The sequence below is a fragment of the Setaria italica genome, chromosome IV, assembly GCF_000263155.2.
Source record: "Setaria italica strain Yugu1 chromosome IV, Setaria_italica_v2.0, whole genome shotgun sequence".
NCBI lineage: Eukaryota > Viridiplantae > Streptophyta > Magnoliopsida > Poales > Poaceae > Setaria > Setaria italica.
The window spans coordinates 3,378,252-3,388,651 of NC_028453.1; the positions used below are offsets into that span (position 1 = coordinate 3,378,252).

A 10,400-nucleotide genomic window follows, 5' to 3' on the forward strand; every position below is an offset into this window, starting at 1 on the left:
TTCCTCCTGCCCAAGCCATTTTCTCCAGCTCAGGCTTCATCCATTCATGGCGAAATAGGGGAGGTGCTGCTGGATTTTTGACCATTTCGTAGGGATTTCACTCATTCAAGTGTTCTAAAGGTTAGAAACTTCATCCTCCCTTGATACATGGTTAGTATACTAAGTTTTATACTTTAGAGCTAGAATAATTTGTGATTTTTAGAATAAGGTACAATGGAGAAATTTTTCATTTAAATGCATGTGTTACTTAGAGCTCATATTTGTGATTTTTAGAATAAGCTACAATTTTTTGGATGCTATGTTTCGTATTAGTCAAAGAAATTGATACGAGGTTAGAGGAATAATTTCATAGTTTAGTCCTTTAAAAATATGAGCTAAATAAATTATGGGAAAAATATAATTTGTTTATATTTTAGTCATTTGCAAATATGAGCGAGATAAATTATGGTACATAGAGGTAATGAGATGAAATAGAGGTACGTAATTAGTCATTTTTAGAATAAGTTACAATGGAAAAATTTTCATTTATATGTTATGTTTGAGCTAAATACATTGTGGGGAAAAAATATAATTTGTTCATAGTTTAGTCATTTGCAAATATGAGCTAAATAAATTTTGGTACACAGAGATGGCTACTACTGCTGGAGGTAGTGGCGATGGTGGGGACGATCGTCGTTTCTCTCGCGGCAAGGGGAAAACCATAGTTAGCCCTCAAGTGTTGATGCAATATAATATTATTCATAAATATGAATGCAGAAGATGTATAATTATATCAAATGTAATATTATAAATAAATAAAACTTATATATATTAGCATATTAGAACTAATACACGTAAAGGAAACAAATATGAAATATTAATATAGAATAAAGAAATAGAAAAGAAACAGAAAAGAAAAAAGACCTTTAGTACCGGTTGTTTATACCAAACGATACTAAATTAGCATCGGCCACACGTCGATGTAGCAGTCAATTTAGTACTGGTTGATATAAACAACTAACCCCTTTAGTACCGAAGTAGCAATACCGGTTGCACAACCGGTACTAAAGAGGGGTTAGGAATCGGTACTGAAGGTGCTTTCCCCAGCAGGGAGTATGAGCTAGTATGTTACTTCTTTTCTTTCAAAAAAAAAAGTATGTCGCTTCTGCAAATAAGGATTGTGTTTTTGTTCGCTCCGATCCTTTTTAATGGGATTGTTAACTCCCTAATTGTTTAGTTTGCATATGTGTGCATATAGTTCTTCTGTCACTTTTTTGCGAATATACAGGTATTTTACAAAGATGTATGTAAATGTATCAAGTTTTGACAACTAGCAATATGGCCCGTGCTAATAGCGCGGGTAGCTAGCTTTTTATTTGTATTTTTTATTTCAAATAAATGTATGTAAATATTTTTATTTTGTCATGTAGTTGTTTTGTCCTAATGGCATTATCCAAAGTTTTGTGAATGTTTCTTTGATATCATATTCTGCTAAATATTTTTCTTATCATGAACTCTAGAAAAAAAGAAATACCTTATATAGAAATATATTTTTGTTTTGCTTGAAAGCAAAAATATATATAATAGGTATATTATTTTTAACTTTGATTGGCGATGTGCATTTTTGTTTAAGAGTTTTAGTTAGTTATACACCATCCTTAGATTTTTGAAATTAAGCTCTACGTAAACGGTTCAGTGTACACCATGAGTTTGAGTTTGAACTAAAACCTCGATGGGCATTGGCACTGATGGATGCATCCTCTTTAGTTTTAACCATATCTAAATCTCCATTCTTTTCTTTGTTATGCAATCTCCATTTGCTACAGCCATGCATGCATGATCTCCTTGTCTTATGGATGTTGCACATTTCCCTCGAAACGAACCGGAGTCAACATATTCATTATTGCGAACATAAGATACAACCCGGAAACTCCTTTTGTATTCACCCCTTCTCTCCTGCTTCTACTCCCAAGAAGTTGTGCCCGCTACAATGCAGTCATCGAGGACACGTCCGAGATGGTGCTTGTGGTTCCATCTCTTCGAACATTACATGAAGGTTGATATTGACGGGCGAGCATGTCAAACATCATCTTCGAGTTGCTTTGTTTAGATCACATCGTCACTCCTTGACCACATGCATCGTCGTTCTTCTCTCCTAAATTTTTAGCTCCCATGCGTCCACTAATCAAAATGTTAAACAGCAAGACATCACCATCTCGCTGCTTATCATCATCATCGGTGGTGATCGCCATGCCTCGACGTCAGCTATGATGTTAGGTCATGACCTGGCGACGAAGACAGGATCGCGTTGCGGCATTGGCATGGTTGTATAACCAAGTTGTCATTATTATCATGCCTCAAACCCTCATACGGTGGTTATCGTTGCACTCTCCAAGTTGACCGCTCTGCATCGCTTTTCAAATTAAAATCCCTTCTTAGCACTACTGGCTACTACTCTTCTCTATTGCCTTCTAATTGTGTTTGTTATTCTCCGTATTCTGCTATCGAGCTATGATTTTTTATGACCAGCCCACGGTTATTTACCATGGTCATCAACTCGTCATCACCCTCTTGGAATCTAACCCTCTTTCGTTGTCTTCTAGAATATAATGCCGTCATAGCTCTCCCATGGCCATGCTAAGGACGTTTTTCTCTCATTCCTCTTGCTGTAGTTGTTCCTGTTTTCTTATATTAAGTTTGTGCCTCTCCACGGCTGCCTCAAGCATTTTTCTTTGTGGTTGTTATTACGCACTTGAAATTATGCACTACTTCACTGTCTTTTAGATTTGAATCACAATCACATCCTCATAGCTCCATGATATCGACACCTGCTATTATTCTCTCCTATCTTCTGATCATATTTTTGACCTTATTCTTTGTAGAGGAAATCGACACTTCTGGCCCGTGTCAGCAAAACCATCTATGCTTGTATACGCTTCCTTGCAACCGTGCATGTCACCCTCTAAGGTGATCCGTGTAAATAGTGTGGCTAGGCTTCTTACAATATTAAATTTTGTATTTAAGTTTGGCTAATGTGGTTGATGAAACAATTACATAGGCATGTGATAGTTGATCGAAAAAAACAAATCTTGCCCCTACACACCTCAGCGGGCTAAACTTTCCAAGAGTTGGCCCCTCCTATCCTGCTACTATGCGAATTTGTTGGCATCACTTGTTTTTTCTGCATGTCGGTGTCTTTCCAGTGGATTGATTAAAATATACCCCCTCCATCTTAAATTACTATTTATTTTGACTTTCTAGGTACATGACTTTTGATATGCACCTAGATATATACTATGCCAAAACGAATATTATTTTAGGATGGAGGCTAGAGGGAGTATTATATATTATTGGATTGTGCTTCTTGCTTTGAAATGGCCTACTGGTGACCAGAAGGCCTAAGTTTGCCATTGCATTCTTCCCGGCAAAAGAAAATATTGGTTATTTATCGGAATTTCGTCTCGTTGGGTGATCTCACTGCTTTGAGCTTGTGTCGCCAGTCTTCCGTGTGCAGGACAGGACATGCATTGCATGATTTAATGATTGAATTTATTTATTTATTAATTAATTTAAAGATGCACAATTCTTTTGTGTATTCGATAAAAAAAAATCTAGCTGACTTCGGACAAATCTTCCTCGAGGAACATGCAAGCTTGCGGTCTTAATTAATTAGCGTGTTATATCCTCGCTCGCCGAGTGAGGAAACCAGGCGAGGGGCAAGGCTTGATGCCCCTGGCCACCTGTGTGTTCTTGACGATGCTCCTCGTGGGGTGGCGACATGCAAGCCATCCGGCCAACAAGTTTACAGTAGCTTCTACCCAATGTTTTTCTTGGCTCCGTGACAATAATGCACATGAACTCAATCAATCACCACCGTTTGCATGTCTTTGGCTAAATGTTCATATGTGCCGAGGCAATACTTTTCTTATGGAGCTCTTGCCGCACTCTATGCGGATGGCTGTTTCGATTGCCCACAACCGCACAGATACTCATCATCCTATTCCTCTCCCATCTCTTTCCTTTAGTTTTCGAGTTCGGTTTCCATCTTTGCACCATTTAATTGAAGACTCATCCAGCTCGTCCGCATCTCTATGCTTCTTGAACAACAATTCCCATATACCATGTGCTCCATGAACTCTTTTTTTTAAATCAACGGAGGGGGAGAGAATCCCCCACCTGATTCATTGATTACTGGCCCCCACCGGCCCGGGTGATAACATAGAAGTTTTTTCGTCTTAGCGTTTACCTTGCCGAATTACTACGGCTCTTTGTAATCGAGATTCATGGTCAATGGATCAGCCTGTTTATAGGGCTCCATCACTAATTCGTTAGGCCCGTATTTTTTAGAGCTGAGCGTGGCCTTACCCTTAGCATGCTGATTGACGTCAATGTACCGGCGTACTGCTCCGCTGCGTGTGGATACCCAGAAGAAGGTGCTGATTCGGCCGATCGAGGAGCTCCTGATGAAAATCGCTTAACCGAACAGTCCACCCAATCACGTCTTGCGCATATTCACGATGCTGAATTCCCCATCAAGAACCTGGCCGATGGACGATGGTGGGGCCCCTGTCATGGTACATGATCTGAAGGAGGTCTTTGACGTGGAGCACCTTGAAGATACAACCGATGGTCATGGCAGGCTTGTCGTCTAAATAAGGCAACAATTGGAATTGTCTGTTGCTTATAATACTACTTAAACTTTTGATCTTTCAGAGTTGTTAGAGTTTTAGTCATGAATCTTGCAAGCACTGCTAGATTGTTTATAGATCTAGATGGACCTAGGGCGTAATAGATGAATACAATTATTATTAGTTTTATTTTGGATAATAGAATAAATAAGAAAAAAATCAACCAATTAGAAGCTAACGTGATCTGAGTTAACGTGATCTAAGGCTGAACTACCTAACGTGATGTCCATGTGTGGAACTTTTTGTTAAAAAAAAAAGTATGTACTTCCGTAACGTGATAGGTGCATGTGTTTATATGATATGTTTTAATTAACGATAGCAGCTTAACGTGAAATATTTTTAAAAATAGATATAATAATAGTTACATTATACATATGTAACATATTTTGTTGATACATGTTTAATTGTTTATAGGGCAGTAATAGTTGAATTATATGTGTGCATGAAGGGTTTATAAGGCGCAGGGAAATGATGTTGTAAAGATGTAGCATCGAATGATCACGATGCACGATTTAAGAGACGGGGAAAACTGTATCATGAACTTGATATGGCTTGGACATGACATCAAACTTTTAGAAACATGGGCACGTACAACGGGGCTGTAAGCCCCGTCTCCGTAGCCTCCAAAATGCAAAAAAACCCCCGCCGCTCAGCAATAAAGGAGGAAAGAGAAGATGAGCGTCGCCTCACCACGCGACGGCCCGAGCTCGTGCTCCCAGGCCAAGACGCTGGCTCGCCACGCGTTGTACGGAGGTGTCGCCTCGCTTCGTCGCCTCGCGGATCCAGCTGCGCGCGCGAGAGAGGTGAAGATTGCCGCCAAAATCCGAGCATTAAAACACTTGCAGACAACTAAACAGACAGCCTCTGTCTGTGGGTTGTACGTAGTGTCTGTTTACCCGTCTGTATTGTTGATCCCAATAACATACAGACAGGAGGCTGTCTCACCGTTGTACATAACCGCATATACAAATAACGAAATCCATTAACCTGCTTGACTCGTAGGCTGTGCACATTTTCGCACACCATAATATCAACGATTTTTCCAAAATTTAATATCAACGACTTTTATATACTAATGTATGGAGGGCCCCTCAAATGCACGCATGCAGTTTGTTTAGAAACTAACGCCACCATTTTAGGAAGGCTTGCCGCACGGTTTTTTTCTTTATTTTCTAATTGATTTTGTTCTATTTTCTATATGTAATCAATGGTCCAAATTTGATTCATATCTTACCTTCTTAGAGATAAAGCTTATTACTCATGGACTCTTTGAGCTAGTTTAAACCGTTAGATCATCATAAAATCCAACGTTCATATTCTTCTCTTTTTTGATTAACAGGGGAATTCTCAATTTTAAGGCATTCCAAATTATAAGGCATTCCAACTTTATTTTAACACTATTGTATTAAGATACTTCCTCCGTTCCAAATTATAAGGCATTCCAACTTTATTGGAGAGTCAAAACATCTCAAGTTTGACCAAATTTATACAATGAAGTACTAACATTCATAATACAAAATAAATACCATTAGTTTCTTCATTAAATATATTTTCATACTATATCTATTAGGTGCCATAGACCTTTGTTATACTCTCTATAATTTTGATCAAACATAAATTGATTTGACTCCTCAAGAAAGTTGGAATGACTTTTAATTTGAAAAATCGGAGGGAGTAATATATTTTTGAAGTGCTAATCGACAATGGGTGGGGAGGAGTCATTTCTTCGCGAGACAAGGGCGAAGCTCTGGCTGCACATGGTCGGTCGCGCCACTTTCAACACTGCCCGTCTACCGCCACTACCGGCGACCGATCATAGAAGAGGAGGCGAACACTCGTGTCTTCAACCTCCAGCGGCTAAAAATAAACGACGGGCCGGGGCTAAATTACAGGGACCTCCACCAACATCGCCGAGCCCTGGAAGCACAACACACGACGACTCCAATGGCTATTTATAACACCTCCCCTTCTCTCTCGTCCCCTCCTTAGCACAGGCGCCGGCACCGCCATTCCCGAGCAAGCTTATTTCGCAAGAGGCCGGAGCGCCATCGGCAACGAACGTGATTACATATCCGAGGAGTCGTACGTAGAAACAGAGGTTTGATCTGATCTTAGCGAGGAAGAAGGAAGCTAAGAGATCGAGGAGCTCCGCTCGGCGGCGGCAGCGGCGGCCGGTGGAGGATCATACCGATCGAGCTGCTCTGCTCGGTCGCATGCGGGGAGGATAGATGCGCGTGGTGGAGGAGGACCTGTTACCGTCGACGCCGGGGAAGGTGAAGGTGGAGCGGCCGGGGACGATGAGCCGGCACCTCCACCGCTGCTTCGCGTCCACGGGCACCATGTTCCTGTGGGCGCTCTTCCTCGTCGCCATGACGGCCACCTACCTCAGCGTCCACTCCTTCGTCGACACCTCGTCCCGCTACTTCACCGCGTCCTGGGGCGGCCTGCACTGGGAGCGCCAGATCCGGTCGTCGGCGTCGCCGCGGCGGCCGCCGGGGTCCGCCGAGGGCGCCGGCCTGTCCGTGCTGGTGACCGGCGCCGCCGGGTTCGTGGGCACGCACTGCGCGCTGGCGCTCCGCCGCCGCGGCGACGGCGTCGTCGGCATCGACAACTTCAACTCCTACTACGACCCGTCGCTCAAGAAGGCCCGCCGCGCGCTGCTGGGCTCCCACGGCGTGTTCGTCGTGGAGGGCGACGTCAACGACGGCCGCCTCCTGGCGAAGCTCTTCGACGTCGTGCCATTCACCCACGTGCTCCACCTCGCCGCGCAGGCGGGCGTGCGCTACGCCATGGAGAACCCGGCGTCGTACGTGCACTCCAACGTCGCGGGGCTCGTCTCCCTCCTCGAGGCATGCAAGGACGCCGACCCGCAGCCGGCCGTCGTCTGGGCGTCGTCGTCCTCCGTCTACGGCCTCAACGACCGCGTCCCCTTCTCGGAGGCGCACCGCACCGACCGGCCGGCGTCGCTCTACGCCGCCACCAAGAAGGCCGGCGAGGAGATCACCCACACGTACAACCACATCTACGGGCTCTCCGTCACGGGGCTCCGCTTCTTCACCGTGTACGGTCCGTGGGGACGACCCGACATGGCCTACTTCTCCTTCACCCGGAACATCCTCCAGGGGAAGCCCATCACGGTGTACCGGGGCAGGGACCACGTCGACCTCGCCAGGGACTTCACCTACATCGACGACATCGTGCGGGGGTGCCTGGCGTCTCTGGACACGGCGGGGAGGAGCACCGGCACTGGCGGCAAGAAGCGGGGGCCGGCGCCGTACAGGATTTTCAACCTCGGGAACACGTCGCCGGTGACGGTGCCCACGCTGGTGGCCATCCTGGAGAGATACCTGCGGGTGAAGGCGAAGAAGAACGTCATCGAGATGCCCGGCAATGGCGACGTGCCGTACACGCACGCCAACATCAGCCTGGCCAGGGAGCAGCTCGGGTACAAGCCGACGACGAGCCTGGAGATGGGGCTGAAGAAGTTCGTCAGGTGGTATCTCTCCTACTACGGCTACAACCGGGGAACGCATACCTTCAGGAACTCATGACTGGTAAATTGTATGACTGTGGGTCTTCCACTCTCTGATCGAAGACTGACATTTTTTTGGTTTTGGGGAAGAATTCTGTAGTTGGTCAGCAAGAGAGCAGGGAATGGCGATGGAGCGATGAAATGGAGGGGCGATTCTCTTCATTCTGTATTTTCTTCTGTAAATTGTACCACTTATAGATCACTTATAGATTTATCTCTTCTCAAAACTGAAGGTGGATGTTGATGTTTAGTGCGATCTCACATGTGAGGCAGGGTTCAGATTCAGATCAACGTATGGGATAAGGTGTTTTACCATAAATTTTGCTAAAATCCTCACTGCATATTTCGATTACAGAAGGAATCAGGAAAACACCCAGTTCTAAGTATGACCTAAAAGTCTGCATAGCCCCTTTTTTTTTCTTTTGCGCAAAGAGGTTCTAGAGAACTAATCAGCAGGTTGTTCGTCATCCCAATCTTGTCAATGGTCACTTGGAGGTCTTGCAGTTCTTCCGAAGTAGGCAGTGATTCCTTTCAGTCTGTGGTGTACGTAGCTCTCTTCAATCTGCAATGATCATAGTTCAGACTTAAACTACACGCGTCCTCTCAACATGCTGAAATTTATAGAAGAGCAGTAAACATATCATACCTCGAAATCTAATGGAGGGCAAGACAACCAGGAAAGTTCCTCCACTTGGCTCATGTCGACCGTCCGTGGCAGGAACATGATGACATTCGGAGCTATTTTCTGAGCAGCTTGGAATGTTGCATACCTACGCGCAAAGATGTAATGTTAAGACGTAGGTGTCAATGAGCTTTGAGGGCTTGTTTGGATCGAGACCTGGCAGGCAGCTTGCCAGCCAGGCAGCAATCTCAGCCCAGGCGACCAAAATCAGACGCCTGGGAGTGCTACCTGAGCCAGGCAGCTCCGGCCAGGCACAAAGCAAACATGCTTTCATTGCGAATATGTCAGCAATTACACAGTACCATCATGAAATTTCAGTTTCGCACTTCCGCTAGGAATTATCAGGGATACTTTGATAGTCATATCTTAGTATTTGGAAACCTACAATTGCAATTAAGCTGTTTATCACTTATCAGGATGTCACCGGATGCTACGGACTGTTTGAACTTTAAAAGCTAAAACATGGATTCTTAATTTCATCTTTCAGTAAGGACAAACAAAGTCAAGGAACAACATACCCGTCTTTTGGCTTCAGCATATCAAGGGTGTAAACTGGAGCTTGGATGTATGATGGTCCTCCCCAGGGTGGTGAAAGGAACACCAAATCAGCCTGGTGCCGTAGAAGCAATCAATCAGGAAACAATTTAAAAGCTGAAATTACTGTGCATTCTTCCTTGCGGTGACAGTGTGGTCAGGCTGCAGATATGATATGAGCTTTAGGAATCAGAGCTCAGAATTTGATGGTCGTACTAAGCTTTGACAAACTCTGACGATTTTTCAAATTCAAGCCTCCCAGCGTAACTGCGTTACTGAACGTCTGAATGACTAGACATACCTTGAGGGAAGGCGCGAGGCGGAAGAAGTCGCCGACGACGAACTCGATCCTGTCCTCGACCCCGTACACCCTGGCGTTGTGCGCCGCGAGCTCCACCTTGCGGGGGTCGATCTCCACGGCGACCACGTAGCAACCCCTGCAGCAGCCAGCAGGAGACCCCGGCGGGCGGCAGTGACCAAGTTAGTGTTAGTTACTGCAGCACGAAGAGAAAAGAAAATGGAGGCCGGCGCGCGGGAGATGAGATGGGGCGGCGCGTGCCTGGCGGCGAACTGGATGGAGTTGCCGCCGCAGCCGGCGAAGGCGTCGACGACGAGGTCGCCGGGCGCGGCGCGGGCGGCCTGCAACGCCGCGACGGACTCCTGGGTGGCGGAGTACCAGCCCTCGGCGTCCATGCGCACGCCGCGGTCGTACAGGGAGAAGAGGCTGTGGCGGTGCGCCCAGTACTTCCCCGCCACCGCGGTCGTGTCGGCGTCGGCGGCATCGGGGTCCCGCGCCGGCGCGACGGCCTGCTCCGGCGGTTGCTCCGCCTCCTCCGGGCGATTCGGCTCCCCCGGTCTCGCTACCCTGCGGTTGCGGGTGGACCTCGCCGTGAGGCGGCGGCGGCGGCGGAAGGTTTTCGTGGCGGTGGCGCCGACGAGGCGGAAGAAGCGGTGGACGAACGGGAACGCGCGAGAGCGGCGGCGG

General features: G+C 46.1%; 2 protein-coding genes across 2 annotated transcripts; one reads left to right on the top strand and one right to left on the bottom strand.

The window, feature by feature from the left end:
- The first annotated feature begins 6,895 nt into the window (after window positions 1–6,895).
- LOC101779479 (UDP-glucuronate 4-epimerase 1) lies at window positions 6,896–8,395 on the top strand. Its single transcript, XM_004966609.2, has one exon. It carries the CDS (start codon window positions 6,896–6,898, stop codon window positions 8,216–8,218), a length of 1,323 nt encoding a protein of 440 aa, XP_004966666.1. The 3' UTR covers window positions 8,219–8,395.
- A 50-nt stretch (window positions 8,396–8,445) lies between these two features.
- Window positions 8,446–10,399, bottom strand: LOC101779869 (trimethylguanosine synthase; the record flags this gene model as incomplete). The annotated part of the gene is made up of 5 exons (XM_004966610.4): window positions 8,446–8,761; window positions 8,846–8,969; window positions 9,400–9,491; window positions 9,717–9,852; window positions 9,975–10,399. Coding segments are annotated over 5 exons (861 nt in total), but the record flags the coding sequence as incomplete, so codon positions are not given.
- Window position 10,400: the final 1 nt, after the last annotated feature.

Excerpts from the sequence above, each read along its gene's own strand:
- LOC101779479 (XM_004966609.2), top strand. The coding sequence starts at position 6,896 with ATGCGCGTGGTGGAGGAGGACCTGTTACCGTCGACGCCGGGGAAGGTG.